Below are 23520 nucleotides of genomic sequence, written 5' to 3' on the forward strand. Positions count from 1 at the left end.
GTATTGCATTCTATCCGTGTTCGTTTGGTAGATATTCTCCTATTAAAAATGAACTTGTAGACCAATAAGAAATTACTATTTATGCAATGCTATTAAATGAGACGCAGCAAATTAAGATACAATTTGTGGTACTAGATTCGTATCGGCATCATGTTTTCGATTTCACTTCGGAACTTGAATCTTTGGGCGCTGACTCGTCACTCTCATTTTTCGTTGCTTCTTCTTCTTCTTCTTCTCCCGGTTTTTCGTCATTTCCATATAAAGTAGGATAATTAGACATACAGTCTTGCATGGCTTTAAATGAATCAAAACAATCGCTGCCTTTTGGTTCAGTAGTGCTATGCCACAAATAGAAAGATAAATTACTTACGTGAGTTGTTAATACATCATCAATAAAATTAGTTAGGTTACCTATAATGGAAGCAACTGAATGCTTCTCGGAATTCAACTCCACATGGACCCGTAGCCATTCCACCTAAACACGGACATTCCCAATTGATTTCACCATTCGGCAGCATAAGACCAGGTGGTTCATCTTCAGCAGGAAAAGTGACAGTACTAGGTTTTTGCAAATCCTCTGGCGTTAAAAAGACAATCTTGTCTTTTCCTAGACAACAAAACAGAAAGCAAGTGCTGAGATAATTACGAGACGAGGTTTGATCTGTTTGATTTATAGAAGAAGAATTTATTAAAAATTTGACTAGAGGTTATTTTCTTTTAATTAATGTTTCTCTAAGAACTGCAATTGCCTCACGGGAAGAATTGTAAATGAATCTCCAAAATGGTTCGTGGTCTGACGCAAAGCTAGCAGATATGGCTTCATTCACTATTTCAAGTTCGGCTGAATAGCGGTGCAGTGGAAGTGCAAATTTGTTAAACTGATTACTTATTAAGAAGATAACAATTTTCCCCATTGTTATATGTTATTCCAAGTTCTCACATTCAATGTCTGCAAATAATTTAGTTTTCTTACTAAAATAAGACTTACATTTTGTCTACTTTCTGTTCAACTATTCTGCAGTGGTGCACAATGCAAAGACGACCAGTAAACCATCATGCATTTGCCATAATAAGGTAAGCCTGAAGATGTAGACAAGACTAAATTTTTTTCCAACATCTACAGTGAGACATTAATATTTAGATTAGGACAAATAAACAACTATTACACAACTAAACAATAACGGTGGGGGCCCTGATATGAAGCACACCAAAAGCAACCCTTATTTACTGGTTCCTTCACAGATGGTGGTGGAACAATCCCTAAACTACCAACACGAAATATCAACCAAGATTAGCGACAACCCCATTCTTTCATTAAAATTTGCCAGAAAATATACGATTTTGGATAAAACGACAAACTGGTCAACGTTGCGTAATTTGGTTGAACGAAATCTCATTGTAAATATACCATCACATGTAAGGGAAAATATTTAAAAAAAACCTACCTTCTTCTTTACAGTAAGACATTTTTGGATATGGCACAATTAATGTTGAGGGGAAATTAACGGAAGTCGTCGAAAAAATTTTTACCGAAATACCGGTAAAATTTCTATTTTTTCACGTGCTTGACGGCCAATAGCCGAAAAGTGTTTTCGTCTGCTAATTCAACGATTGTGCTGCCATCTATCCATGAATAGATCTACTTGCTGGAAAACCATGTGACATTCTTTCTGCCAAGTCACGGCGGGATTTTATTACACAACAGCTTGAGCCGGTTGAATGAAGATGCATTGAATTGCTTATCTGAAGGCGTTTTGCTGTACCAATTTATTTATGAAACGGTACAATTGCACTTTGGACTGGACGACCAAAACTAATTGTTTGGAACCGGAATGCTTGGGAAAAGTTGAGAAATAGTGTTGGGGAAATCTCAGGAGATAACTGTGTCAGCTAGATGATTTGTGCCGGGATGAACTGAATTCCTTCCTGTTCTTTTTCGCATGCCCCTTCTCGGAGCCCTCCAGACGCATAACGTGTTCTGCGTAATTGTTTATTCCGTTAAGCTTAAGCCAGCTGTCATCTGTAAGGCGTCCCAAGTCATCTGACTTCAAACCGTTATATAAATGAAATAGAGAACCAAACTCCATATTATTTCTGTTACACAATATGATGCAAACACCCTAATCTTACCAGAAAAGGAATTTTTTGTTTTTCAATCTCATCAACGATAGGAAATGTGGAGCAGGATATGGTAAGGTATCTATAAATGTCAAAATGTATTGCGCTAATAAGGACACGTGTGTGCTTGTTGATAGAGGGAGTGTGGAAAAAGCGGTTGAGTCTCGGGTGGGGTTTTCCGTCAAGGTGGGAGGGAACTACTACCCAAAAAGCCGACGCCTTTTCAACCAGACAAAATTCATGCCCATATAAGGAAATGCTCAGCGAACGACCCTACTTTGCAGCTAGTTGGTAATAGGGCCTGGTCCTTTAGAACATTATATCTTATGACGCAGTTACAACAGCCGAGTTACAGTTATAGGGTGTACACGAGCGCCCCTGGTGTCAAACTAATCAAACCCTATTTTAAGAGCTAGGGCAGCATTCTTATTGCTAATAATCGATGCTGCAGATTCACTATTTTGTCAATCTTAACCATTTGACTAGGTTGATTAGTTTCTTGTCTTTCAATACAATAGGTTGGTATAATCAGTTCCATGAAGCTAGGTGTCGCCACTAACTCCGGGACTTGAAGAGTTTGAGACAGCACCTGTTATAGTGGGAAGGCCTTTGTTATTCAAAATGGTTCATCCCCCCAGTCACAACGTTGCACGATCTAAATAGGATAGGAAGAAGGAAGGGAAAGAAGAGGGCATAAAGGCAAGGCAAGCGTCTCAACGCCACGTTATTGCTTGCGGTGCCGGCTTTGGTGTAACTTTGCTTTCTCCGGTAAAAACGGATTTTTACTTCTTAAAACATTTGTTCGTTCTTAGTTATTTTAATCGATAAAGCGTGTACATTATGTCTAGTTAATTTTCCCGTGCTGATAGAAGCGTGTCGTTGTCGTTGTTACGTCAAAATTCAAATTGTTCGTTCCATTTTGTACCGGCGTCTGTGTGAGTAATACGCAGCCATACGCGAATCAATAGGGGTCGCACCCCTCGAGAAAAAATCCGTTGGGGAATCGCCATTTTCTCTTTCCTACGGGAAACGAAAGCCGTTTTTTCCTGAGATTGTTTCCCATTTTCTCATAGCCTTGTCATATATTACTTGGTCTTGGACTTTTTCTATTTATTTTTCCGCCGTTGTGGTGTAGTGTGGTGTTTTTCGTTATCCAAGGTGATCTTATCTTAGATCGAAATTTAAGTACGTGGGTGCGGCGTCGCCCCTATCTTTACGAGTCATCTTCCGATAGCTTGTTACATGGCATCATTTTTGATTTCACAATAGTCTTGTCTGAGTCCTTGAGCAGTGACAGTTTGACAGCTGATTTTTCTAGATTTAGCAACTGCTCTATTGTCCTTAACACTTATGTACATATACAGATTGGTATAAATTGACATGTCATAATTCTTGTTTCTTTTGACAGACTAACTTTAACCTCCCAGCTCCAACATGTGTGACGATGAAGTAGCAGCATTGGTCGTTGACAACGGCTCTGGCATGTGCAAAGCTGGCTTTGCTGGCGACGATGCTCCGCGCGCCGTCTTCCCATCGATCGTAGGACGTCCCCGCCATCAGGGTGTCATGGTAAGATAATTAAATAATTAATGATCCAACACCAATCACATAATTCAATGTACATGTTCACTGAGTACCATGGCTAATATTGATCCATCGGTGCTACACTGAATTTATATTATACTGGAAATCAATACACCTGCAATAGGTGTCAGGTGTTTAGTTATACAGAATAAAGATAATATCGTGTGTTGCTTGAAATTTAGGTCGGTATGGGCCAGAAAGACTCGTACGTAGGAGATGAGGCTCAATCCAAGCGTGGTATTCTCACATTGAAGTACCCCATTGAGCACGGAATCGTCACCAACTGGGATGACATGGAAAAGATTTGGCATCACACTTTCTACAACGAGCTGCGTGTCGCCCCCGAGGAACACCCCGTCCTTTTGACCGAAGCTCCTCTGAATCCCAAGGCTAACCGTGAGAAGATGACCCAGGTATAATTTTTATTTGGTTTTGACAAGGCTTGATCATTCACGTTGTTTAACTTGTTCTTGTTGTAGATCATGTTCGAGACCTTCAACACACCCGCTATGTATGTTGCCATTCAAGCCGTACTTTCCTTGTACGCTTCTGGTCGTACCACTGGTATCGTGTTGGACTCTGGTGATGGTGTTTCCCACACTGTCCCCATTTATGAAGGTAATCCATTAAATTTAGAATGCAATGAAACATAAAAAATCATGCTCTGCTTATCACATCCAAGGTTACGCTCTACCCCACGCCATTCTCCGTCTGGATTTGGCTGGCCGTGACTTGACCGACTACTTGATGAAGATCTTGACTGAACGTGGTTACTCCTTCACCACCACTGGTACGAAATAAATAAAGTCAAGGTTTCAGCAAGGGTATTTTACTACTTTTTTTTTTAAATTCGTGTAGCCGAGCGTGAAATCGTTCGTGACATCAAGGAGAAGCTCTGCTATGTTGCTTTGGACTTTGAACAAGAGATGGCCACTGCTGCTTCTTCGACTTCTTTGGAGAAGTCGTACGAGCTTCCCGACGGTCAAGTTATCACCATCGGCAATGAGCGATTCCGTTGCCCCGAGGCTCTTTTCCAGCCCAGCTTCTTGGGTATGGAATCTTGCGGTCTTCATGAGACGACCTACAACTCGATCATGAAGTGCGACGTTGACATCCGTAAGGATCTGTACGCCAACACCGTCCTGTCTGGTGGTACCACCATGTACCCTGGTATTGCTGACCGTATGCAAAAGGAGATCACTGCTCTTGCTCCATCTACCATGAAGATCAAGATCATTGCCCCACCGGAGCGCAAATACTCCGTCTGGATCGGTGGTTCCATCTTGGCTTCGTTGTCCACATTCCAACAGATGTGGATCTCCAAACAGGAGTACGATGAGTCGGGACCCTCAATCGTCCACCGCAAATGCTTCTAAACACATTCATCACCGTCACCACAGCCAATACTTTGTAGTCACCTGGCGCAATAAGGAGGTGGTGAAGAGGCTGATGTATGAAAGGGGGAGAGGAGGAGGAAGAAGAACAAGAATTTATAAAAAAAATCCATCTGGCTTCAAGTGCTGTTTTGAGTTTTTAAAAGCAGTCTTTTCGTTTGTTTAAAAAAAAAATCCATCTCCCAACTCCTTTGTTTCCTTGATTTTGTGCGTAGATTATCGTGACTTGGTGTGTTTGTTAGCTGTTGACGCCTACCTACCATCATTCCGAAAAAATTTTTTTTCGTTCGATTCCTTTTGGAACAGATAAAATTCCTCTAGCCATTCCCGCAAACAAGAGCCAGCCTCTTTGCGCGCAAGTCACTTTGAGGTGTGCGTGTGTCTGTGTATTTTTCCCCCATTTGAGAGTTGTGATAATAAAACTCTCGAAAATTCCAATTTTATGTCTACTTGCATTTTTAATTGGGGGGAACAATTTATATCTTCCGATAGATGGAGAATAATTTAAAACTCGACTAGTGAGGGGTGAGACAAATTGCGGAAATCACCTAGAGCCATCTATGAGTCGTGAATGATACGAAGTGTGAAGGGCATTTTGCACGTGGTGTCTGGTTGAAGGGCAAATGATTTTCTTTTCTGTTCGACGTTCCGGAGTTCATCCATTCTAATCACAATGAAATCATCTCACCGGTGTGTATCCATAGTGAAAAAAGAAGCTGATGGTCACGACACTGACGAATAGCAGTCATAAAACGAGTTTGGAGATCTTCAACTCTTCTGTTTCTTTTCATCCTCGTTTTGGCCACCTGGAACAAATTGGCGAGTGGAAAGCTGGAAAAGGACCTCAGGTAAAAACTAGAAAAAAGATATACAATCGCGACACACAAACAATAGGTGACTTGAAAAGGGGAAAGAGAAAAAAGGGAAGCAACATGTTTTGGGTTCAGTTGCCTATTGCTTTCAATTATCTTCTACATTCAACTTAAACTCAGATACGTCTATACGTGTGAGTGTTTTTTTTTCTCTCTCGGTATGTTATTATTGCCCCTCTCCAGGGTGGGTAGGAAAACATCAGCAGATGTTACTGACCGTTGAATAAATATGTTTTTTTCTCCCCCCTTTTAAAAAGCAGAAAAGTGAGAAAAAAACATAAAACTGCTTATTTCTTCCTTAACCGGCTTATGTATATATCTAAGTCCTTAGAACACACTGCATGAATTCCCATTTTTTATATTTGGTAATACAGATGTATGAGAAACTGGCGTGGCGTAGGGATAATTCATTCATTCGAATTTCAGATGTTTCCGAGAGAAATTTTTTCTTTCCAGTCGAGTAGTTTCCCTGATCCTCAAAGGAATTTTGAGTTCTCAACAAGCTTTTATCTCTTGTTTAAAAAAAAAATTATCTCTTGATGTGAACCAAACTACACGAAGAGATAACTAAACTTTTATCATCAAGATAACAAAACACTTGAACTTTCTGGACATTAACCGCCCACTGTATGCTGATATATCTGATCCCGATAAGAATCCCAGGCTTTGAAATTGGAAATCAACACCATTAGAGGACGGTAGAGGAGGAAACAAAAAAGTAGAGATAAAAAGAAACGTACACATATCTAATGTCTTTACTCCGGGTGGTCTAATCATTGGAAGCACGTTCTCCTCATAATATCAACTAAAACTCGAGTGCATGCGGGTCAATGTTGGTTTATTAAATTATAATTTCCCCCCCGTAAATTCATTGCAGGGTAAAATATAGATCTTGGGCGAAAGTTGATGAATTTCCCTTTTTTTTTTTTTTAAATCCGCCCTTGATATTAATCAGTCGAGAATTTTTCAACTTGTGCGACTGGCTTTCGCGCAGCTCACTTTCGTTCCACCGTAAAACACGAGGAAAAAAAGAAGCCAAACATGTCGTGTTCGAATTCCTTCTAGTGATCATAGTAAGGCATATGTCCTTTTTCTGTTTTCGGATTGACCGATATGCAAATTTCACAATTAAAATGTGCTACAAGAGAAAAGACAATGCGGCAAAACTTTCACGTTTGTCTTCTCTCTCCCGCAAAAATGCTAATGTGTGAGAAATAATTATGAGAACATCATCGTCTTATAGTTAGAAAGCTTTTCATACTGGCAGGGGAAGCCGGTGAGAGTGAAAGCATATACCGAAAGTCTTTTGCACCATGCTGCTAATGATGATGGAAGCTCTGGATAGTCCAGCCGAGCGTATCAAATCCTTGTGTTCTACTCCAAAGTTCTTTTCCCTTGTTTGTAGTCGCACAAGTTAGACCGTCACGGAAGGGGGCAAGGAAATATATCTGTCCGCTTTTTACTGACATTCTCTTAACATTGAAAGCAGATGTTTTTCAAAGCTGCTGCTACCGCCCAGAAGATAATAAAGGGAAATTGTTGACCGTGTCAAGAAGACTAATAAAATTATTTCAAATTTGAATGCAACTTTTTTCTTTGTTATTCTCACAGATGATGGGGCAATCAACACCTGGATGATGATCCTCCCCTTTTTTTCAAGCTTCTGATTAGAGAAAAGGTGTTGACGACGACTAATGTACAACACATGCAGCTCCGGATGAGAAACTTATGGTCCATTTTCTTCTCCAGTGGCAAGGTAAAATGAATTTCCCACGGAATGGCATTTATCATCATCAATTCTCGAGATTTTTTGACCCACAAATAGCCACAGCTTTCGAACACAGTCGACGTAAATGGAAGTAGAATATGACGATATACCAATGAAGCAAAACACGAGATTGTTGGTCCGCTTTCCTGGACATGTATCGCCATAACAAAACTGGCCAATAACAAAAGACGCGTCATCACTGGACTACTTAACTATTTTCCGTACAAGTCTAATACTATGCAGCTCCAGGGAAATCAGCTAAAGAAAAACTGGGGATATTTTTTTTTTTTTGGGGGGGGGGGGGGTTGTTAGATGGAAAAGGTCAAAAGATTGGGACCGAAAAAGCGGAAGTGATTAGACGATCCACGGCGTAACCGCAGATAATTGTTGGCCGAACGGTTCTTTTTTTTTTCTTCCTTTAGCGTGTGCTTTCTCTTTTTTTTTTTTCTGTATGCCCCTAAGAACTAAGAGTTAACCCAAACGGGAAACGGGCAAACATTGCGTCCGGCTCAACGGAAATGCTCGTCAGTCATAATGTAACACACCGGGCAGCTGCGTAAAACCCATCGCCCCAATAGACACACGCGCGTCAGATTGTTACGGACTACTGATCTCATCCACACAACAAAAAAACCTTTTTCAATCTAAAAAAAATAAATAAATTCTAAAAAAATTTTTTTTTTGTAAATACAGATACCATAAACAGAGTTGCCAACCCGGATTCAATGGAAAGAAATGGTTACGTTTTATTACATTTCCGAAGGATACTCTGATTTCCCACTGTGGTTCGGGAAAAATAAAGGTAAAAAATGTTTTGTAATTTTGCGTTCAACCTTGAAAAGAAATGTGGAAGTTTTAAAAAATCAGCGTACACTTTGGCGAAATTCGATGGTGTGTCACAGGTATTGTTTTCTCAGCAACCAGAGGTTTAATTGACAGGAACGGTTACCTGTACGCAGGTGTGTATGTGTGTGGCAAATAAGTATTTCAAGGAACTTGAAAATAATAGCAAGAAGACTTTTCGTCATTTCGGGGGTAGTATCATGTGTGTGTGTGTAAGCCGTTTTGATTACGACAGCTACACGTACAATGATTGAAGGTAAAGAAAAGGAAGAAGTGGTCAGTGAACTTCTTGTTTAAGGTTCGTTCTGCTCAATGCGCAGACAAAAGAAAAACATTTTCCGTCTACATCAAAAAGATACTTTTTTTTTTAAAAAGAAGAAAGACGAGCATTTCCGACGAAGCGAAAAAAGAAATGACCAGTTGATTTTTCTCGCTTTTCTTCGTATTTTCCTGTGCTTTATGGTCAAAATGTAGGCTCTCTCTACTTTCTCCGTGTAATCAGAGACCATCATCAATTTTTATGACGTCAACTATAGATGGATAGCACTCAAAGTAACTGAAAAAAAGCCCTTTTTATGTTTATTTGAGCAGATCCGGGGGTCTCTTGCGTGTAATCAACTCTTTCGTTTAGTTCTAGTGGTGATACATTCTTTTTGTCTAAACAATCCAATTAGTTTTAGCCTCTTTTCTTTCCTCCCCTTATTCCAGTAGTTTTCTCTTCTTTTTTCTGCAGCGCAAAACAATATGAATGCATTTATGTGTGTGTGTGTGTGTGCCTCTTTGGGGAAAATGTCGATATTGTAGACTCGAACGCCATTGCTTTTTTTTTCGTATGGTCCTCTAAAAAGCCTTCAGGCCGTTAGCGGTGGCGCTAGTGTCCTCCCTTCTCCCCCCAAATCCCATTTACTCTCTCTCCACTAGTCTTCAATGCTCTTCAGTCAGGAGACGCGGCTCCGAGCCTCGAGTTGTGTTTCTCCGAACGTTGGTTTTTCGTCCCAATTCTTTGTACATTGCAACAAAAGTTTTAATCGCTAAAAAAGAAACAAAATTTGTGTTTGTGTGTTTGTGTGTGTGTGTGTGTGGGGTTACTTCTGCTAGTGCGGCCACGATGTGTTCTTGAAATATCGACAAAACGTCAAAGTGTGCACACACACACGAGGATTTGTCTCTTGTTTCGCTCACGAATTTGTGTGTGTGTGTGTGTAGCCATCGAGAGGTATGACAAAGAGAGGGTTCTTTTTTTTTTATTGTACAGTCGTAGGTTAGCTCGGAGGCAAATGGACGCGTATAGTTGGGGGAACGAAAAACGAAGAGGTTCTCATGTACCTGCCAGTTTTTCTTTTTCCTCGAAAAAAAAAAGGAAAAATGATTTTTCGACTTTTTTTTAAATTTTTTATTTCTGCTCTCATCCAAAAATGCAACAGCTTCGTATTTTTGAGGGGGTGGATCGATAATTTTCGAGCTTTTACTTTTTGTTTTACTTGTTTTTTTTTTTTTAGATTGTCGGTCGGATGCTTATGGAAAAAGCGGCACGTAAACTATAAACAAACGAAACTCTCTCTCTATTATCCTTTCATCCGTAAATTTTTTCGGTATTTCTTTGTTCGTTATCAGACCGGAGAGAGAATTTTTGTGTTGCCTAGTTTTATGCATGTGTAGCAAAAAGAACCACCATGATGGATCAACTTTCTAATTTCCGACACGTTACAATCCCCCCTTTTTTCCTCTCTTCCGGGTGTGTATAAAAAGATGTCGTCCGTTAGCCCATCGGTTTTTAGGAAAAACGAATTCTATTCGTTAAAAAATAGAATCGGATGAGTTTTTTGGATCGATATCTCGTTGGAAGTGATGTATCATTGTTTCCCCAGCTGGATATGGTCAATTCTGATTAATGTATTTTTGTATTATTATTTTATTCCAGTTGATTGGCAGTGAAGGGAAAGAGGAGAATTACCAATGGCAACCCTTCATTCCAGCTCAACGGGTGGCGGCGTCGCTTCCGGCGCCGCTGGGGGACGAACATCTGTCGTCCGGGCGCCGATCAGCGCCTCGCTGCCCAGCTTGTTTGCCCGAACATTACCGACGCAATCGAACCGACAGCCGGCCAGCCGCGATCGTCGGGGACGTCTCGTGTCGACGGAATGCCAAACGGAAATGGAGGATTCCGTTTCTGTTCAGCAAAACGTGCGCGTTGAAAACGCCCGCAATGAAACAACGACGACGTCAGGCATCTTATTGGATCCGAGTGGCCGTCGGAGTAGGCCCGTCTCGCAGTTGAGTGAGAGTGGATTGAGTGGTGTGGAAGAGGCCGTCACCGAGTTGGAACGTGTCGGTCCGCCTCGGCGGAGGCGACGTGAGAAACGACGCCACAGACGCTCACAGGTGCCGGCTCAACCGCTTCAGCAACACGTCCAGCAGGCGTTGCACGATCAGACGGAATTGTCTGTTGATTCGTTGGCTGCGCCCGTCTCGCCCAGCAGCTCGGATCATCTGCCCGACATACTCAACGCCCACATGCCTCCGCCGTATTCGACGTTGCCACACAATAGCGAACGATGCATGGGCATGGGACCTATCCCCATTACGGCATTGCCCGTCCCATTGTCCGTCGTTCCCATGGCCATCGGGCCGACGGCCGCCAGTGGTGGCTTATTGGTTCCTCCTTCCACCACCACAACTCCGGCCGTAGTAGTGCCCGCTGGCGGAGGCACTACTTCACTTTTAGCAGCCAGCAATAGTTTCACCTTGCCGCCAGCCGGTGGTCGAAGGTAATTTAATTCAAAACTCTTATTTTTTTTTTTATTATTATTTCTTTCTCATTTTTTGCGTTTGTAACATTTTACTCTTCTTCTTCTTCTTTCGTTTGATTGCGTGCAATTCCGCGGAGGCTTTAGGCGTTTCCATCCGACACAAGACGATTTTTCTTGTTTGTTGTTTTTTTAGATTGTTGTTGAGGGACACGTAGACCGCAAAAAGCTTTCCGATGTACAACACATTTTTTGGATGAGAAAAAATTCTAGTTGTGCGTTGCCTAACGTCGTCATCATTTGCGGTTTGAGGGGGTGCAAGGTTGACACCATTTTCTCTTTCTACTGTCCTTCGACTAGGATAAAGAACCTATTCGCTTTCGCCCTTTTCAACGAAAAGAAAAAAGGATCTTACAAAATAGTTCCGGAGCTGTTTGGTTTCCGCCGGATTTCCAACTTTTTTTTTTTTTTAAATCATCACACGCATAAAGCCAATTATAGGGATAAACTCTGTATTTTTTTTGGTGTCTCGTTTCGAATAGACACACACACACACATTTCAAATGTTTTTAGATGTAATAGTATGCAACTAGAGTCGATATGTAGAATAAGGATATTGTGTGTTCAACTAGGGCGGGGGGTCTCCTGTATCGATTTTGAGGGGGAATTTTGTTTTGTTTCGTTCCTTTCACAACATTTCCAGCTGCAGCAAAAACGGTTTGTGTGTTGTCCGTTTTTGGGGTTCTCGATCAACATAAAAACCTTGAACCTGAGATTTTAGGCTGTCCTTTTTGTTAGTGCCGGAGAGCTTCCCCCCACACGACCCGACAATAAAGAGAAATAAAGCCCCCAACAAAATCTCTTTTTATTTTTGGGGCCGAATGGTTTTCTTTTTGCCCGGAGTTATGGGCTTGTGACCTCAATTGGCTTAGAAAAGACGCACACCAAAAGACGTCCTACATTTGCGTTCATCTGACATCGTAACGAGGTATAGCCACTATACACACACACACACACACAAGAGCAATCTCACGATTGCTGGCGCCGTTCGACTGGCACGATGCCCGCTAACCTGATTTTTCCTACTCCCGTCCGTGTCCGTTGACATTTAAAAGTTTACAGTCGTTCCCTTTACCCTATTCAACATTTATAGTGATGGAGCTGGCGTAGAGAGTTTATCTCGGCCGTACACATTCTTGGCTGCGAAATCATTTACAAAAGATGGTTCTTCTTTCTTTCTGAGCATTCATTTTACATGAATAGGGTTCTCTCTTTTCACCCTCTTCTCATATTCGTTCCTCTTGCACACACACAACAATATGATTCTTCTTCTCTTCCTCCCTCCCCTCTAGTTCGCTTCTTTTGTATGCGCGGGGAAAACATTTTTCAGGTCTGTGCAGCAGTTTTTCCCCTCTGATTTCTCCCTTTTTCTCCATGTGGTATTGATCGCCCTTCTGCGCGCTCTCTAGCGGAATGTGCTAAGCCACTCAAAACAGAAGAGAAAAGCCACGCACATTTTCGTGATTTCGAGGCACAGATTTTGTGTGTAAACCCCATTTCTTTAAGACAATTTTTTGATTCTTTTAGTGATGTTAAATTATAATAACGGTAAACGCAGTGGACGACAATATCAGGGTTGTATGCAAATGCGACCTACATAAGGGCATTATAATGCGGTGTACATGGAAAAAAAAAGAGGCTGGTGACCGAGTTTTTGTTTTTTTCCTTTATTTTTTTTTATTTGGACATTGAGACGACATGGAAATCATGTCGTGTCTCGTCAAAGTCACGGTCGGACAGTTTTCCCCGCTTTTGGCGTCTTGTCCGTTTAGTTGTTCTTTTTTAAATATTATTATTTGTTTTTCCTTAAATGGAGAGTGAAAGTCCCCGCCCAAATTTGAAACTAAAGATTTTGGTTTTTGTTGTGTGTGAATGTTTTGTTTCTCAGCAAGGTCGTGTGTGCTGTATGGTAGATCAGAAAGCATTCGGGGAGGGCGGTGAGAGTCAACCCACTTAACGATTTCATGGTGAAAACACGAAAGATTCTCGTTCATTTTTCCCAGCATCGTAATGAGTTTTCTCTCTCTTGCGTGTGTGCATTTCAAATGCTCGTAGAGCTCCGCTATGTGAACCCTAGAGAAAGAAAAATGGAGGGGGGAATGTTTTTATAGATGAAGTGGAAAAATGACGGGAAAAAAAAAACTAAAAGTAACGTGATAATAACAAAACAAAACAAAAGAGAGAGAGACCCATCAGCAACGAAAAGCAAGAGGAACCACAATGCTGTTAGTTCTTCTCACTATTTTTTTTTTGGGGGGGGAGGTTCATTCAAACAAAAATGATCACACGAGCACAATTAACAGTTAGTCTGTTTCTTCTTCCGCCGGTGACAAAAAAAAAAAACTTGAAGTATGAAGTCGCCATCGGGAAAAAAAAATAAATTTTTTTTATCATGATAAAGTTCAATGACACGCCATGACTCAATGCCAAAGGCCCTCTTTCTTTGGTGTTTGTTTTTTTGTCGGTAACCTCATTCAGCCGACAAAACCGTCCACAGGGCGTGTATGATAACCTTATTTGGATTTTGTTTTTCTTTCCAAGTGATGAAGAAGGTACGTTTCCATAACTACCTGACAAAACGTCTTCCGCACGGACTTAATTGTACGACTGGTTCATATTATTTGTAGACACAAAAGGGACTATCAGACAGTTACTAACGGTACTCTCATAGCGAGTGAGATCCATACGATCATCCGTCCTACACTGTTGAGATGATCAATTTAATATTTTTTTAAAATAATTTTCTGGAAATAGATCGCGAGGATCGATGTACGCTGGCGAAGAGAGCGGTAAATCATGTTGCGGAGTGATGGTGACGCAAACGGTATCGATTCGCTGGTTCATCGTCATGATCGCTTTTGTCGGCATCTGCTGCGCTGTTGTCGGAACTGTCCTCGGTGCCATGAGATCTTCCGGACGGGAACACCTAACCGTCTCCCTTCTCATGATTGGTAAGTTGATTATTACGCAATTTTAATTTAGGAGTTTAGGTTTGTGTGGTGCACGGTGAAAAGTGCATTTAAATATTATTTTTCAGATTTTTTGAATTTAGAAACTAGTCGTTGCTTGGAAATGAGGAAGATAATAAGGAAGCAGCTGACTATGAATTTTTTTTTTTCTTCTTGCGATAGTTGGAAAGTTTGGGGGGAAAAGAATAAAATTCCTTTTTTTTTTTTCATACTTGAGTTAAAAGACATAAAAAAAGGGAACTTTCACTCATGACGGGGTTTGGCCATTGTTATGTGTCTGATGGGATCATTCGGTAAGAAGCAGTTGAGCGAATCATCAATATTTGAAAACTCCCTCCTTTTTTCTCCACCTTTACGACGACAGTTGAATTGTGCGCTTTCATCTCAGTCGGGTTTCATCTGCCCGTTTCTTTTCCTCACATTCAATTTGAGTTTTCCTTCAGCAAATCGTCGGCGTTTGAAACTATCGACCCGTTTATTTATTTATTCATCCGGGTAATTTATCACAGCTAATGCCATCTGACGTACGGCAAGGAAAACAAAAAATTTGTAAGAAATAAAAATCTAATTTCAAAACGCCCTTTTTATTTTTCTTTCTCCAACTTGGCCCCTAAAGAAAACTTAGAAAAAAAACAAAACAAAAACAAAAACATTTGCATTTAAAGGTAAAAATGTAGAACCGGTTCGCAACAGAACGATCGTGAGTGTGCATTGATTATTGACGTTAGACGGGGGAGGGGGAAAGAGCATTAACCCGCTAGGAGTTGCATCCGTTTTACCGGAATAATAGAACAACTTCCCTCTTGATGATCTGGAAATGGGTCGTGCCATAATCCCAACATTTTCCGTGAAAATTTCAATCAAAATTGTGTTGTTGTTGTTGCAGGTGTGGGCATTGTGTTGATCACGGTCAGCACGATAGCCTGGAGGCTGACGTCACAGGACGCCCCGTCGTGCCGGGCCATGATGGGACTGGGTGGATCCTCCATGACGGGCGCTGGCGGATTGCCTGTGGCGGAAAATGGCGAATGCGGAGCTGGATTAACGAACGCCGGGGGAGTGGCTGAGCCCAGTGGGCGTCGCTTTCTCTCACGAATTCCGCCGACTTACGGACGGCCTCACCATCCTTACGCCGCCATGATGTATCCGGAATTCCAATATCGGCCTCCTCCGCCGTCCTATCAGGCGTCCATGCAAGAATATCGGCTAAGGTTATTGTTACTCGATCGGGATAGACATCAACAACAAATGCAGCAGCAACAACAACAACAGCAGCAGCAGCAGCAGCACAGCACGCCTCTTAGTCGGGCGTGCGTGGCCGCTAGTAACGTGACGGTACCGCCCGTTTCGCCTCCGCCGACCTATCGGTCACAAGCCAATACTCTTGTCAGGTAATCAATTAAAAAATGCTTATATTTGAATTCAAAAATTTAATCGATCCCTTTTGTTTGTTTTGTTCGCAGGCCGTCATTGCCAATTAGGGAGAGCGAAATTAGCCGTCCGCCAAGTTACCGATCGAGGAGTAGTGCCTCGACGGCTCTTGAAGCCCGGAGCGAATCTCAGCCGCCAGCGCCGCAACAGCAACGCGCGGAAGAGCCAACGCCGTCCACGGAGGCATTAATTCATCATCAAGCGATGGTTGAAGCTAAAATCAAAAGTGCTCCGTTCGACGAAGGGCTGCTTTCGCAAACGAGCAAACGAGACAAGGATAATAACACAGTCACGATCGTGCAGACCAATTCGTCCAGTCAGGTGCTCGGCTGCCACAACGGCCAATCGTCGCCCGTTTTGGTTACAGTCACGACGTCTCCCACTGTTCACCATCAGCCGTCTTCCTCCTCACCAACCAACTCACAGAATCTCCAAGTTTTGGCGCAATTATGACATCGCTCATAATTTAGTTTTTCCTAAGAGAATTAATGCTGTTATGAAATGTCCATTCATAGCACATTCTTTTTTTTTTTTTTGAAACCTTTTTGTTTTTATCGTCTTCGGATTGCGCGTACCTTCTGGAGAAATTTGGCAGAGTCTCTTTATTTTTTTTTTTTTCAGGGAAAAAAAGAAAAGTCATTGGAACTCGTTGCAGCCGTTCCAAAAACAACTCGGCAAAGACCATAAATCATTTTGTTGACAAGTTCCTACGCGTCTCGTATATACATTATACATATTCTTCCGATCGGATCGATTCGCCATCCGAGACACTCAAAATCTTTGTTTTTTCTTCTCCTTTTGCGCTAAAAAAAAAGTTTCAGATTTCGCGGGGGGTGAACATTTTTTTTTTTCTCTCTTCTATGTGCATGCTAATGAATTATTGCGATTTTTTGTTTTTCTTTAAAAAAAACAAAAACAAAGGCTGAAATGGATTGCCTCAGGGAACGCAGGATTTTTAACGCCTGTTTGCTTTTACGCCCGTCACCATCACAACAACACAAAAATTTTTGATTTAAAATTTAAATCAAAATCTGAAAATTTTAGAATATTTTTCCATGAAACTAAAGATTGCGGATTTTTTTTTCTTTTTCTTTTTTGGTATTTCGGGAAAGAAAAAAAAAATCAAATCCGTGGCTTATACATGGCAGCGTCGTATTGATCCGCCTGCTTTTAAAAAATTGTTTTTCCCCTCATGTCTCTATTGAACCAATGACGTGTACATTAGGGTTCTTCCTTTTTTGGGTATCTTAAATAATTGGTTAAAAAAAAAAAAAAAAAGAAAACAACTCGCCATTTTTTTCTTTTTCAAATGCTTTTGTATAAAAAATAGATGTTTCTCCATCGTTCAAAAAACTCTTCCAAGTCAACAAACTATCTTTTTCCCATTTTTTTTTTGTCTCTAAATAATGAAATTGTGTGGTTTGTGTGCAAAAAAAAAAAATACAACGTCGTTATTTGTCTCCTTAATGCAATTTATAGTCGTGATTACGATAGTCTTCCGCACAAGGATCGTCCCAGGGATATTTGTCTGTCACAGGAAAGCAGCGGACAGATCTTTTTTCCCGCCCGTTCTTATCAAAACAACATTTGTGTTTCTTTTCTAGTTCGTACGCCGAAGATTCCGTTTGATCCATCCAGTACGGAAGCGAGAAATCAGGTTTATCGTCATCGGTAATTTCTTTTCCTGCGAAAATCGGCAACGGTGGAACCAGTATTTTGACAAGTAGCACTAGCGGGATCAAGATGATGATGAAGGTTACTGCAACGCCCACGACTAGGTAAACGACCACTTCAGCTGTCGATTTTCGAGCCATGACGTAAAACCATTGCACTTCCCAGCTGAGAAGCTTACGGATCGCGTATGATACCACTTCCGTTTGTTTTGTTAACACGACTACGCGCTCCGGTGAGGGGTGGGCCGTTGGAGAAGTCACCGTTCTCTTGGTACGAATTCCTGAATTTTCCTGCAAATATGTATGCAAAACTAACAAAATTGAAACTCTGAACCTTGGAATAGAATATCTTAGAATAGTTTACCTTAGACAACATTGTCACGTTACTGCCATAATCGGGCGGTTGTTGCCCACGCACCCACGTCACGAACAATAAAACAAGAAAAATGCACAGACGCATCGAATGCGAAAAGTTGTACGAGACACACGATACACAACCGACGACATGAATCAAATGAGGTGAAAGTGCGCTGGGATTGTCCTATGCAAAAATGCGTTAAGGTCATTCCCCCCATTCAAGTGGTGCTTAACCCCGCGGACGCAGGGTGATTACCCTTTAAAAAGGTAACTACAAGATTCCACGAATGAGATTTAATTACAGGATGATTCCAAGAAACGCCCCAAATCCAAGGACTGTTTAAGTGAGACCTGTAAATAAATCGAAGAATTTTTGTTAGTGAAATTGTGTACGTTTGACAACTCAGCTGATGAGGAAAATCCTTTCTGAATCTCGAGAAATTCCAGTGTCTGTAACGAGCCTGCAGCAAAAACGTTAGTGATTTTTATCAGCAAATTTGTATATTTCCTTCGACCTCACAAACGGAAAAACACACAAAAAAAAACCTTGGCATAAAATTAAAGGAAGAATAGGAAACTGAATCAACACTCTTCTTCCTCTCTGTAAGTGTAAAACTAGACACGGATAGATTTGCTCGTTAAATAACTCGCACTGCATAGAAGTGCGGGAACGAAACAATTCAAAGGGATGGGATAATTGAATTTATGAGTTTATCGCTGAGAAAGACTACGGATACTTTGAAATCGTTGCAAGAACGAGCATAAGAAAGGAAGAAAAAGGCAGTTCTGTACAAGATGTTCATAACCTTTTCAACGTTCTCTTTTTGTCCTTGACGATGGGTTTCTTTTTATCCGCTAAAACTGTGCGATCAGTAGCTGCTTTCTTTGATGCTGTCGGCCCTTCCGCTAGGTTCGTGTCTTCGTTCAAATGTGTATCAATGCTTGACTACAATTAACCAACATAAGGATGAGTGTAACGGCATGATACTTAATTATTGTGCATGCTTACCTGATGTTGATTAATTTTGGCATGAATTTCTGTCATCATTTTTGCTCTTTGAAAGTAATCTTCATAATGCTCCAAGAGGAGCTTGCCAGCTTCTTCATTTAAAGCTGACTCTGGGTTTGGGACAATCAGCAAACATTTAATAGTCTGGAAGTAAATTAATAATCAGTTTTGGATCTCACCGAGTCAACAGACATTAAATTAACTTACCAAAAATATGTGTTTGATACCCAAATCGGGTTTCCAATCCTTTTTTAAGGTGTTGACACAAATTTCACCTTGTTGCGAGACATTAGGGTGGAAGATCTTGGTTAAAAAAAACCTTTTGGTGGGCCAGAAGGAAAGTCTTTTCCTAAGTACTAATTTCACTCTAAAATGTCCACATGCATAGGGTGTACCAGCTGAAGAGGAAAAGAAATATAATTGACCATAAATACAAAAAGCTTTGTTTAAGTGAGAATTTCTTACCTGGTCCATCAATAATGGCCTGAATATCAGAAATATCTTCTTCATTAAGAATAACTTTAATGCCTTCAGGTGGATCACTAATTAGGTGTTGCAATTCTTTGCAAATTTGGCGACTAACTTGAGGGGCCAAGTTTTCAAACGAAACCTAAAATTTTAACATTCAAAATGGGCGCATATTTGTATTGCCTTATACTGGGAACTGTAATTAAAATTAATAAACTTACTGAAGCCATGAGGGTAAAAAAAAAACGGACAAAAATTAGTAATGGGCTCACAAAAATCGAAGAACGGAGGAAAAAAAATTTGAAAAATCTAGACACGACCGTTAGAATTTCCAACAATACCAACTAACTGCGTTAAGATGTTAAGGCTGACTTTCAGAGAAGGACAACAAGAACAACGTTGCCTGAAAAAAACTAAAATGTTAAATATTTAAATTTGTCAATAAGTTCACAGTTCAGATTTTTGAACCTTAGAAATCAAATTTGAACGCAAAAATATTAGTAAAAAACCATCTAGTGGCCCAGGAAATGGAATTTGTTGATGGGATATTCCATATTCGATTATTCCTAACTTTTCCGATTTTCAGGAACCATGTCAACATTGTACATGAATCATGAACTTTTTCAGCTATTCACACATGCCATAATATTTATTCCTACTCTTTCCCATTACGTGCCGTCTCGGGCTCTTGGTTTCTGAAAACTGTTGTATTTTTAGGTTATAAGATGCCTGATATCCTTTTGGTATCAGACCAGGTTACTACATTGCAATAATTTGTATTACATGAAAATGTTGGCTATATTTGGTGATGTCCAAATCCAGGAAAAGAGGATAAAATCTCTGAAACGCCGAATAGAAACCTGGCGTGTATTTCTCGTTGCACTATATCCAGTTTTAATATGGACAGAACCTTGGTATCCTGCCCCAATTATTGGAACTATTAGCACCATATTTATGTAAGGTTCCTGCCCAGTCAATTTTTTCTTTTGAATTATTAATTATATTTCACTAGATTGTACTGGTACTGGGACCCACCAATCATCACCAGCATTTCTTTATTTTTTATGCTAGCAAGTTTGATTGACTATATTGTTCCCAGAATCACTATGTCAATCTCTCATCCACAGCATTGGACGGCAGCCAAAGGTATTTATTCTTAAATACAAATATGTGTTGCCACCTCTTAATTTTCATGTATGTAATGGTTCTTTTCTATGCAAAGAAAAACAGTTTGAAATAATATGTGAATCTCTAGTTAAAACACAAGACAACATCTGCAAACAGATAGCATACTTAATGGATCTCAAAGAAAAACGGCCTAAAATGGTAATTTCTTAATATTCTGCACTAAAATTTCTTTCATAATAACCCATATTGTAATTTTTTGTCTAGTACTTCCTGTCTCTGTTTTCATTTTGTACTCTTTTAGCTTGGATAGGCTATACTGTGAACAACCGGATTATATGTCTTACCCTAGGTATCATAATGTTAACTGTTAGTTTTTTTTATTGTTCAAAGATATTATTATTTTTTTATTAGTAACACTCATTGCATTGTACCCTGGTGTCAAACACAATGGAGTATCAAAAAAAATTCTTTCGGTATTTTTGAACCGAATCACAGACGGAATACGATCGTACACAGAAAAGAATTCTGTCAAAAGTAACTGAACGATAAAATCAACGTCTCCAGAATTCCATCCACTTCTAAGCATTTTAGATAACATTGGAGACATTTAAAGATATTTTGGCATACTAGTCTTTGTACTCAATGGTTCAGTTCCTTGGTTTGTATTGATGTAAACATTAATTTATTAATTGTACATTTGAGTTTAATCATTCAGTAATTAGGAACTGTAATAAAAATGCCAACTGAAATCATTTCCTTAAACTTCATTTGAATTGCATTATAGACTTTGCGGAGCGTTGACCAATTTTTCGCGTTTGGTAAGACTACCCTTAATTATTTTCTATTCATGTCTTTGTTGATTTCAAAGGAACGTTTTATTTTATTTTTTTCCATTTTTAAACCTTGTTTGTTAAAATTGTGAGAAAAACTGGAAGTATAACACAGAGCCTTGCTTTTTAGTGCCGATTGAGAATGGAATTTTTCCCAGTTTGAAAGTATTTAATGAAAAAGTCGGTGGCTGGGCGTAAAAAGCAGCTTAAAAGTTGAAACAGCTGAAGACACAGTTGACAGCGTTAACTCGCTTTCCATAGAAAATTGTTTTCCTGATTAAGAGGATGGCGGAATCAATTTCACCGCCACCATCGTTCTTCAGAATCAAAACAGAAAAAAGGTACAAATACAGATGCAGTTGCTATGCCCAGCATTGAACGAAAACGAGAAGATCTTGGAAAAAATTTGAATTTCGGCGTCTAACTAAAACTGATGGCATCATCATTTTCGAAGTTTTTTACTACAGTACTAGGCAAAAAATCTTACAGCAGGATTTTCTAACTTTGTTTATTACTATTTGATTGTCGATTAATTTTGAAAAATGGTGTCATTTTTCTTTTTGGGTCAATGAAAAAAATGGTAAATCTTATAGTCCGCTAGAGGGCTTTTCGTGGGGGATTTCGTCATAACATTGACGACGTTCTTGTCATTGCATCTAGAAGGAACGAACTACAACGTGCGGAATTGTATCGTAGCTCGTCGTTTTGTGGTGAAATACAGAGTTTAAATATGTCTCTGAATACAGCCCACGCAAACAATGGTGTGCTTATTTATTCTGGAGAATGGTAAGTTATTAACTTCATGTAACAATTCATTAAATGATTGATTATCTATTTTTTTATTTCTCAGCATCCTGTTGTACTGTGATAACGTCGTCATGGAGTTTAGCGGACAAGATAAACCAGAATTTAAGGGTGATAAAGCAGGAAGGCTTTATTTGACAACACACAGGATGATTTTTAACAATTCAAATGCAAAGGATCCTCTTCTTAGTTTCAGCTTTCCATTTTGCACTATGAAAAATGCAAGTTTATCTTGTTTATCCCTAGACAAGTGGAATAATAATAATAATTACAAAAATTTCTTGTTCTTGTTGATAGGTTGAATTAGAGCAACCAATGTTTGGAGCAAACTACATCAAAGGCAAAGTACGTGCACAGCCCAATGGTGGATGGATAGGAGAAGTCAAGTTCAAGCTCCACTTCAAACATGGTGGTGCCATTGAATATGGTCAAGCAATGTTGCAGGCTGCTGGATTAAGTATACTCTATCTTTGGTGATTTAAAAAAACTGTTTTCATACAATGTCTAATTTTGCAGCAAAACGTAATCATCAGTACACTGATGAACCACCAGCCTATCAGCCACCCACTGGACCCTGGCATGATGCTGCTCCACCAACCTATTCTCCTCCAAGTGGCTACTATGGGTGGGTACCTCCACCATCTGATGCATTTCCTAATGCTCCTCCTGGTAGGTTTATAGCTGTTCATTGGATACTTAATCAGATAACATACCCAACTATTTTTCCTTTCAGCAAATTCAGTTTACATGACTGATATGCCTCCACCATATCCTGGAATTAACACTGGTGGATATACACCATCTGCACATGGTAGAAAATCAAGAGTGTACTCCTTTTTCTGTATATTGTTCTTAATTTTTTTTTATTTTGTTGCAGATGCTAAGGCTGCTGAAGCTGCTGCGAGTGGAACAGCATATTACGACCCTAATACCCATTACGCTTATGTTCCTCCGGCATACGTAAGCACACCCTTTTTTTTCTTGTCAATGTAATCAAAAGTGATTTCAACGTTAATTTTTTTCTGCATTTTTTTTTAGTCGAACGAAGCTCCGCCCAGCTATGAAGAGAGCAAAGAGAAGAAATACAAATAAAAGCCATCTAGTACGCCGAACGGTTGGAAATTTTCTTTATTCTCCTATACTTTGATTGAAATATTTAAAACAAAATTTACTCGTCTATTCGGTGTCGACCTAATTATATTGCATTCCTTATTCCCGCTTAACGAGGATATATTCTGTAGTTTATGTTTGCGTCGCAATCTCTAGTCGTTTTTTCGATTATTGTCTAATAGCTTTAGGGTGTAGATGGTCGGTCCCACGTGACCTTAAATTCATTTTGGCTCTTGTATTCAATAAGAAAATTGTATCCTTGAATAGAGAATTTGTCGCGCATCGGCTCGGATGATTGGACTTGGTTTGTAAACAAATTGCGGGAGCACATAAAGTGATAGAAAAGTGTTTGGTA

At 40.0% G+C, this 23520-nt stretch overlaps 7 protein-coding genes across 10 annotated transcripts; 4 read left to right on the plus strand and 3 right to left on the minus strand.

Moving 5' to 3' along the window:
- Positions 1–65: 65 nt before the first annotated feature.
- LOC116926255 (mitochondrial intermembrane space import and assembly protein 40) lies at positions 66–2045 on the minus strand. The gene is made up of 3 exons (XM_032933091.2): positions 1446–2045; positions 412–607; positions 66–338 (listed from the first exon to the last, which is right to left on the minus strand). Exons 1-3 carry the CDS (start codon positions 1465–1467, stop codon positions 149–151), a joined length of 408 nt encoding a protein of 135 aa, XP_032788982.2. The 5' UTR covers positions 1468–2045; the 3' UTR covers positions 66–148.
- A 685-nt stretch (positions 2046–2730) lies between these two features.
- On the plus strand, positions 2731–5534 carry LOC116926243 (actin, clone 403). 2 transcript variants are annotated; one of them, XM_032933074.2, is made up of 6 exons: positions 2731–2886; positions 3527–3687; positions 3885–4115; positions 4182–4320; positions 4385–4492; positions 4561–5534. In XM_032933074.2, the coding sequence occupies exons 2-6, from the start codon at positions 3553–3555 to the stop codon at positions 5076–5078; spliced, it is 1131 nt and encodes a 376-aa protein (XP_032788965.1). In that variant the 5' UTR covers positions 2731–2886; positions 3527–3552; the 3' UTR covers positions 5079–5534. The 2 variants fall into 2 exon arrangements, with proteins under 2 accessions (XP_032788965.1, XP_032788966.1); XM_032933075.2 differs by lacking the exon at positions 2731–2886 and adding an exon at positions 3416–3470.
- A 163-nt stretch (positions 5535–5697) lies between these two features.
- Positions 5698–18970, plus strand: LOC116926239. 2 transcript variants are annotated; one of them, XM_032933068.2, is made up of 8 exons: positions 5698–5944; positions 7580–7724; positions 8430–8538; positions 10501–11347; positions 14141–14337; positions 15242–15746; positions 15819–17730; positions 17804–18970. In XM_032933068.2, the coding sequence occupies exons 4-7, from the start codon at positions 10536–10538 to the stop codon at positions 16237–16239; spliced, it is 1935 nt and encodes a 644-aa protein (XP_032788959.2). In that variant the 5' UTR covers positions 5698–5944; positions 7580–7724; positions 8430–8538; positions 10501–10535; the 3' UTR covers positions 16240–17730; positions 17804–18970. The 2 variants fall into 2 exon arrangements, with proteins under 2 accessions (XP_032788959.2, XP_032788958.2); XM_032933067.2 differs by lacking the exons at positions 5698–5944; positions 7580–7724; positions 8430–8538 and adding an exon at positions 9501–9795.
- On the minus strand, positions 17014–17956 carry LOC123474232. Its single transcript, XM_045176161.1, has 2 exons — positions 17824–17956; positions 17014–17750 (listed from the first exon to the last, which is right to left on the minus strand). The coding sequence occupies exons 1-2, from the start codon at positions 17917–17919 to the stop codon at positions 17250–17252; spliced, it is 597 nt and encodes a 198-aa protein (XP_045032096.1). The 5' UTR covers positions 17920–17956; the 3' UTR covers positions 17014–17249.
- LOC116926251 (ubiquitin-conjugating enzyme E2 S) lies at positions 18299–19677 on the minus strand. The gene is made up of 5 exons (XM_032933086.2): positions 19515–19677; positions 19291–19435; positions 19033–19223; positions 18826–18969; positions 18299–18762 (listed from the first exon to the last, which is right to left on the minus strand). Exons 1-5 carry the CDS (start codon positions 19521–19523, stop codon positions 18616–18618), a joined length of 636 nt encoding a protein of 211 aa, XP_032788977.2. The 5' UTR covers positions 19524–19677; the 3' UTR covers positions 18299–18615.
- Positions 19678–19868: 191 nt separating this feature from the next.
- Positions 19869–21170, plus strand: LOC116926254 (ADP-ribosylation factor-like protein 6-interacting protein 1). 2 transcript variants are annotated; one of them, XM_032933089.2, is made up of 6 exons: positions 19870–20048; positions 20116–20249; positions 20306–20439; positions 20516–20619; positions 20686–20770; positions 20833–21170. In XM_032933089.2, the coding sequence occupies exons 1-6, from the start codon at positions 20019–20021 to the stop codon at positions 20961–20963; spliced, it is 618 nt and encodes a 205-aa protein (XP_032788980.2). In that variant the 5' UTR covers positions 19870–20018; the 3' UTR covers positions 20964–21170. The 2 variants fall into 2 exon arrangements, with proteins under 2 accessions (XP_032788979.2, XP_032788980.2); XM_032933088.2 differs by having other exon boundaries at positions 19869–20249.
- A 705-nt stretch (positions 21171–21875) lies between these two features.
- Positions 21876–23447, plus strand: LOC116926250 (WW domain-binding protein 2). The gene is made up of 7 exons (XM_032933083.2): positions 21876–22037; positions 22102–22276; positions 22353–22512; positions 22572–22724; positions 22789–22866; positions 22933–23015; positions 23094–23447. The coding sequence occupies exons 1-7, from the start codon at positions 21982–21984 to the stop codon at positions 23145–23147; spliced, it is 759 nt and encodes a 252-aa protein (XP_032788974.2). The 5' UTR covers positions 21876–21981; the 3' UTR covers positions 23148–23447.
- Positions 23448–23520: the final 73 nt, after the last annotated feature.

Source organism: Daphnia magna, linkage group LG7, assembly GCF_020631705.1.
Source record: "Daphnia magna isolate NIES linkage group LG7, ASM2063170v1.1, whole genome shotgun sequence".
Lineage (NCBI taxonomy): Eukaryota > Metazoa > Arthropoda > Branchiopoda > Diplostraca > Daphniidae > Daphnia > Daphnia magna.

Bases quoted from the DNA above. Each gene is read 5' to 3' on its own strand.
- LOC116926255 (XM_032933091.2), bottom strand. From the start codon at position 1,467: ATGTCTTACTGTAAAGAAGAAG. The intron at 608-1,445 runs GTAGGTTTTTTT...TTTGTTGTCTAG, and splicing joins GTCTTACTGTAAAGAAGAAG to GAAAAGACAAGATTGTCTTT. The intron at 339-411 runs GTAACCTAACTA...TTTGTGGCATAG, and splicing joins TTCAGTTGCTTCCATTATAG to CACTACTGAACCAAAAGGCA.
- LOC116926243 (XM_032933074.2), top strand. From the start codon at position 3,553: ATGTGTGACGATGAAGTAGCAGCATTGGTCGTTGACAACGGCTCTGGC. The intron at 4,116-4,181 runs GTATAATTTTTA...TTCTTGTTGTAG, and splicing joins ACCGTGAGAAGATGACCCAG to ATCATGTTCGAGACCTTCAA. The intron at 4,321-4,384 runs GTAATCCATTAA...ATCACATCCAAG, and splicing joins CACTGTCCCCATTTATGAAG to GTTACGCTCTACCCCACGCC.
- LOC116926239 (XM_032933068.2), top strand. From the start codon at position 10,536: ATGGCAACCCTTCATTCCAGCTCAACGGGTGGCGGCGTCGCTTCCGGC. The intron at 11,348-14,140 runs GTAATTTAATTC...TTCTGGAAATAG, and splicing joins CCGCCAGCCGGTGGTCGAAG to ATCGCGAGGATCGATGTACG. The intron at 15,747-15,818 runs GTAATCAATTAA...TTTTGTTCGCAG, and splicing joins CAAGCCAATACTCTTGTCAG to GCCGTCATTGCCAATTAGGG.
- LOC123474232 (XM_045176161.1), bottom strand. From the start codon at position 17,919: ATGCGTCTGTGCATTTTTCTTGTTTTATTGTTCGTGACGTGGGTGCGT. The intron at 17,751-17,823 runs GTAAACTATTCT...ACATATTTGCAG, and splicing joins ACGTGACAATGTTGTCTAAG to GAAAATTCAGGAATTCGTAC.
- LOC116926251 (XM_032933086.2), bottom strand. The intron at 18,970-19,032 runs GTAAGTTAATTT...ATTTACTTCCAG, and splicing joins GTATCAAACACATATTTTTG to ACTATTAAATGTTTGCTGAT. The intron at 18,763-18,825 runs GTAAGCATGCAC...GGTTAATTGTAG, and splicing joins CCAAAATTAATCAACATCAG to TCAAGCATTGATACACATTT.
- LOC116926254 (XM_032933088.2), top strand. From the start codon at position 20,077: ATGAAAATGTTGGCTATATTTGGTGATGTCCAAATCCAGGAAAAGAGG. The intron at 20,620-20,685 runs GTAATTTCTTAA...TTTTTTGTCTAG, and splicing joins AAGAAAAACGGCCTAAAATG to TACTTCCTGTCTCTGTTTTC. The intron at 20,771-20,832 runs GTATCATAATGT...TTTTTTTATTAG, and splicing joins GATTATATGTCTTACCCTAG to TAACACTCATTGCATTGTAC.
- LOC116926250 (XM_032933083.2), top strand. From the start codon at position 21,982: ATGTCTCTGAATACAGCCCACGCAAACAATGGTGTGCTTATTTATTCT. The intron at 22,277-22,352 runs GCAAGTTTATCT...TCTTGTTGATAG, and splicing joins CATTTTGCACTATGAAAAAT to GTTGAATTAGAGCAACCAAT. The intron at 22,513-22,571 runs GTATACTCTATC...CTAATTTTGCAG, and splicing joins GTTGCAGGCTGCTGGATTAA to CAAAACGTAATCATCAGTAC.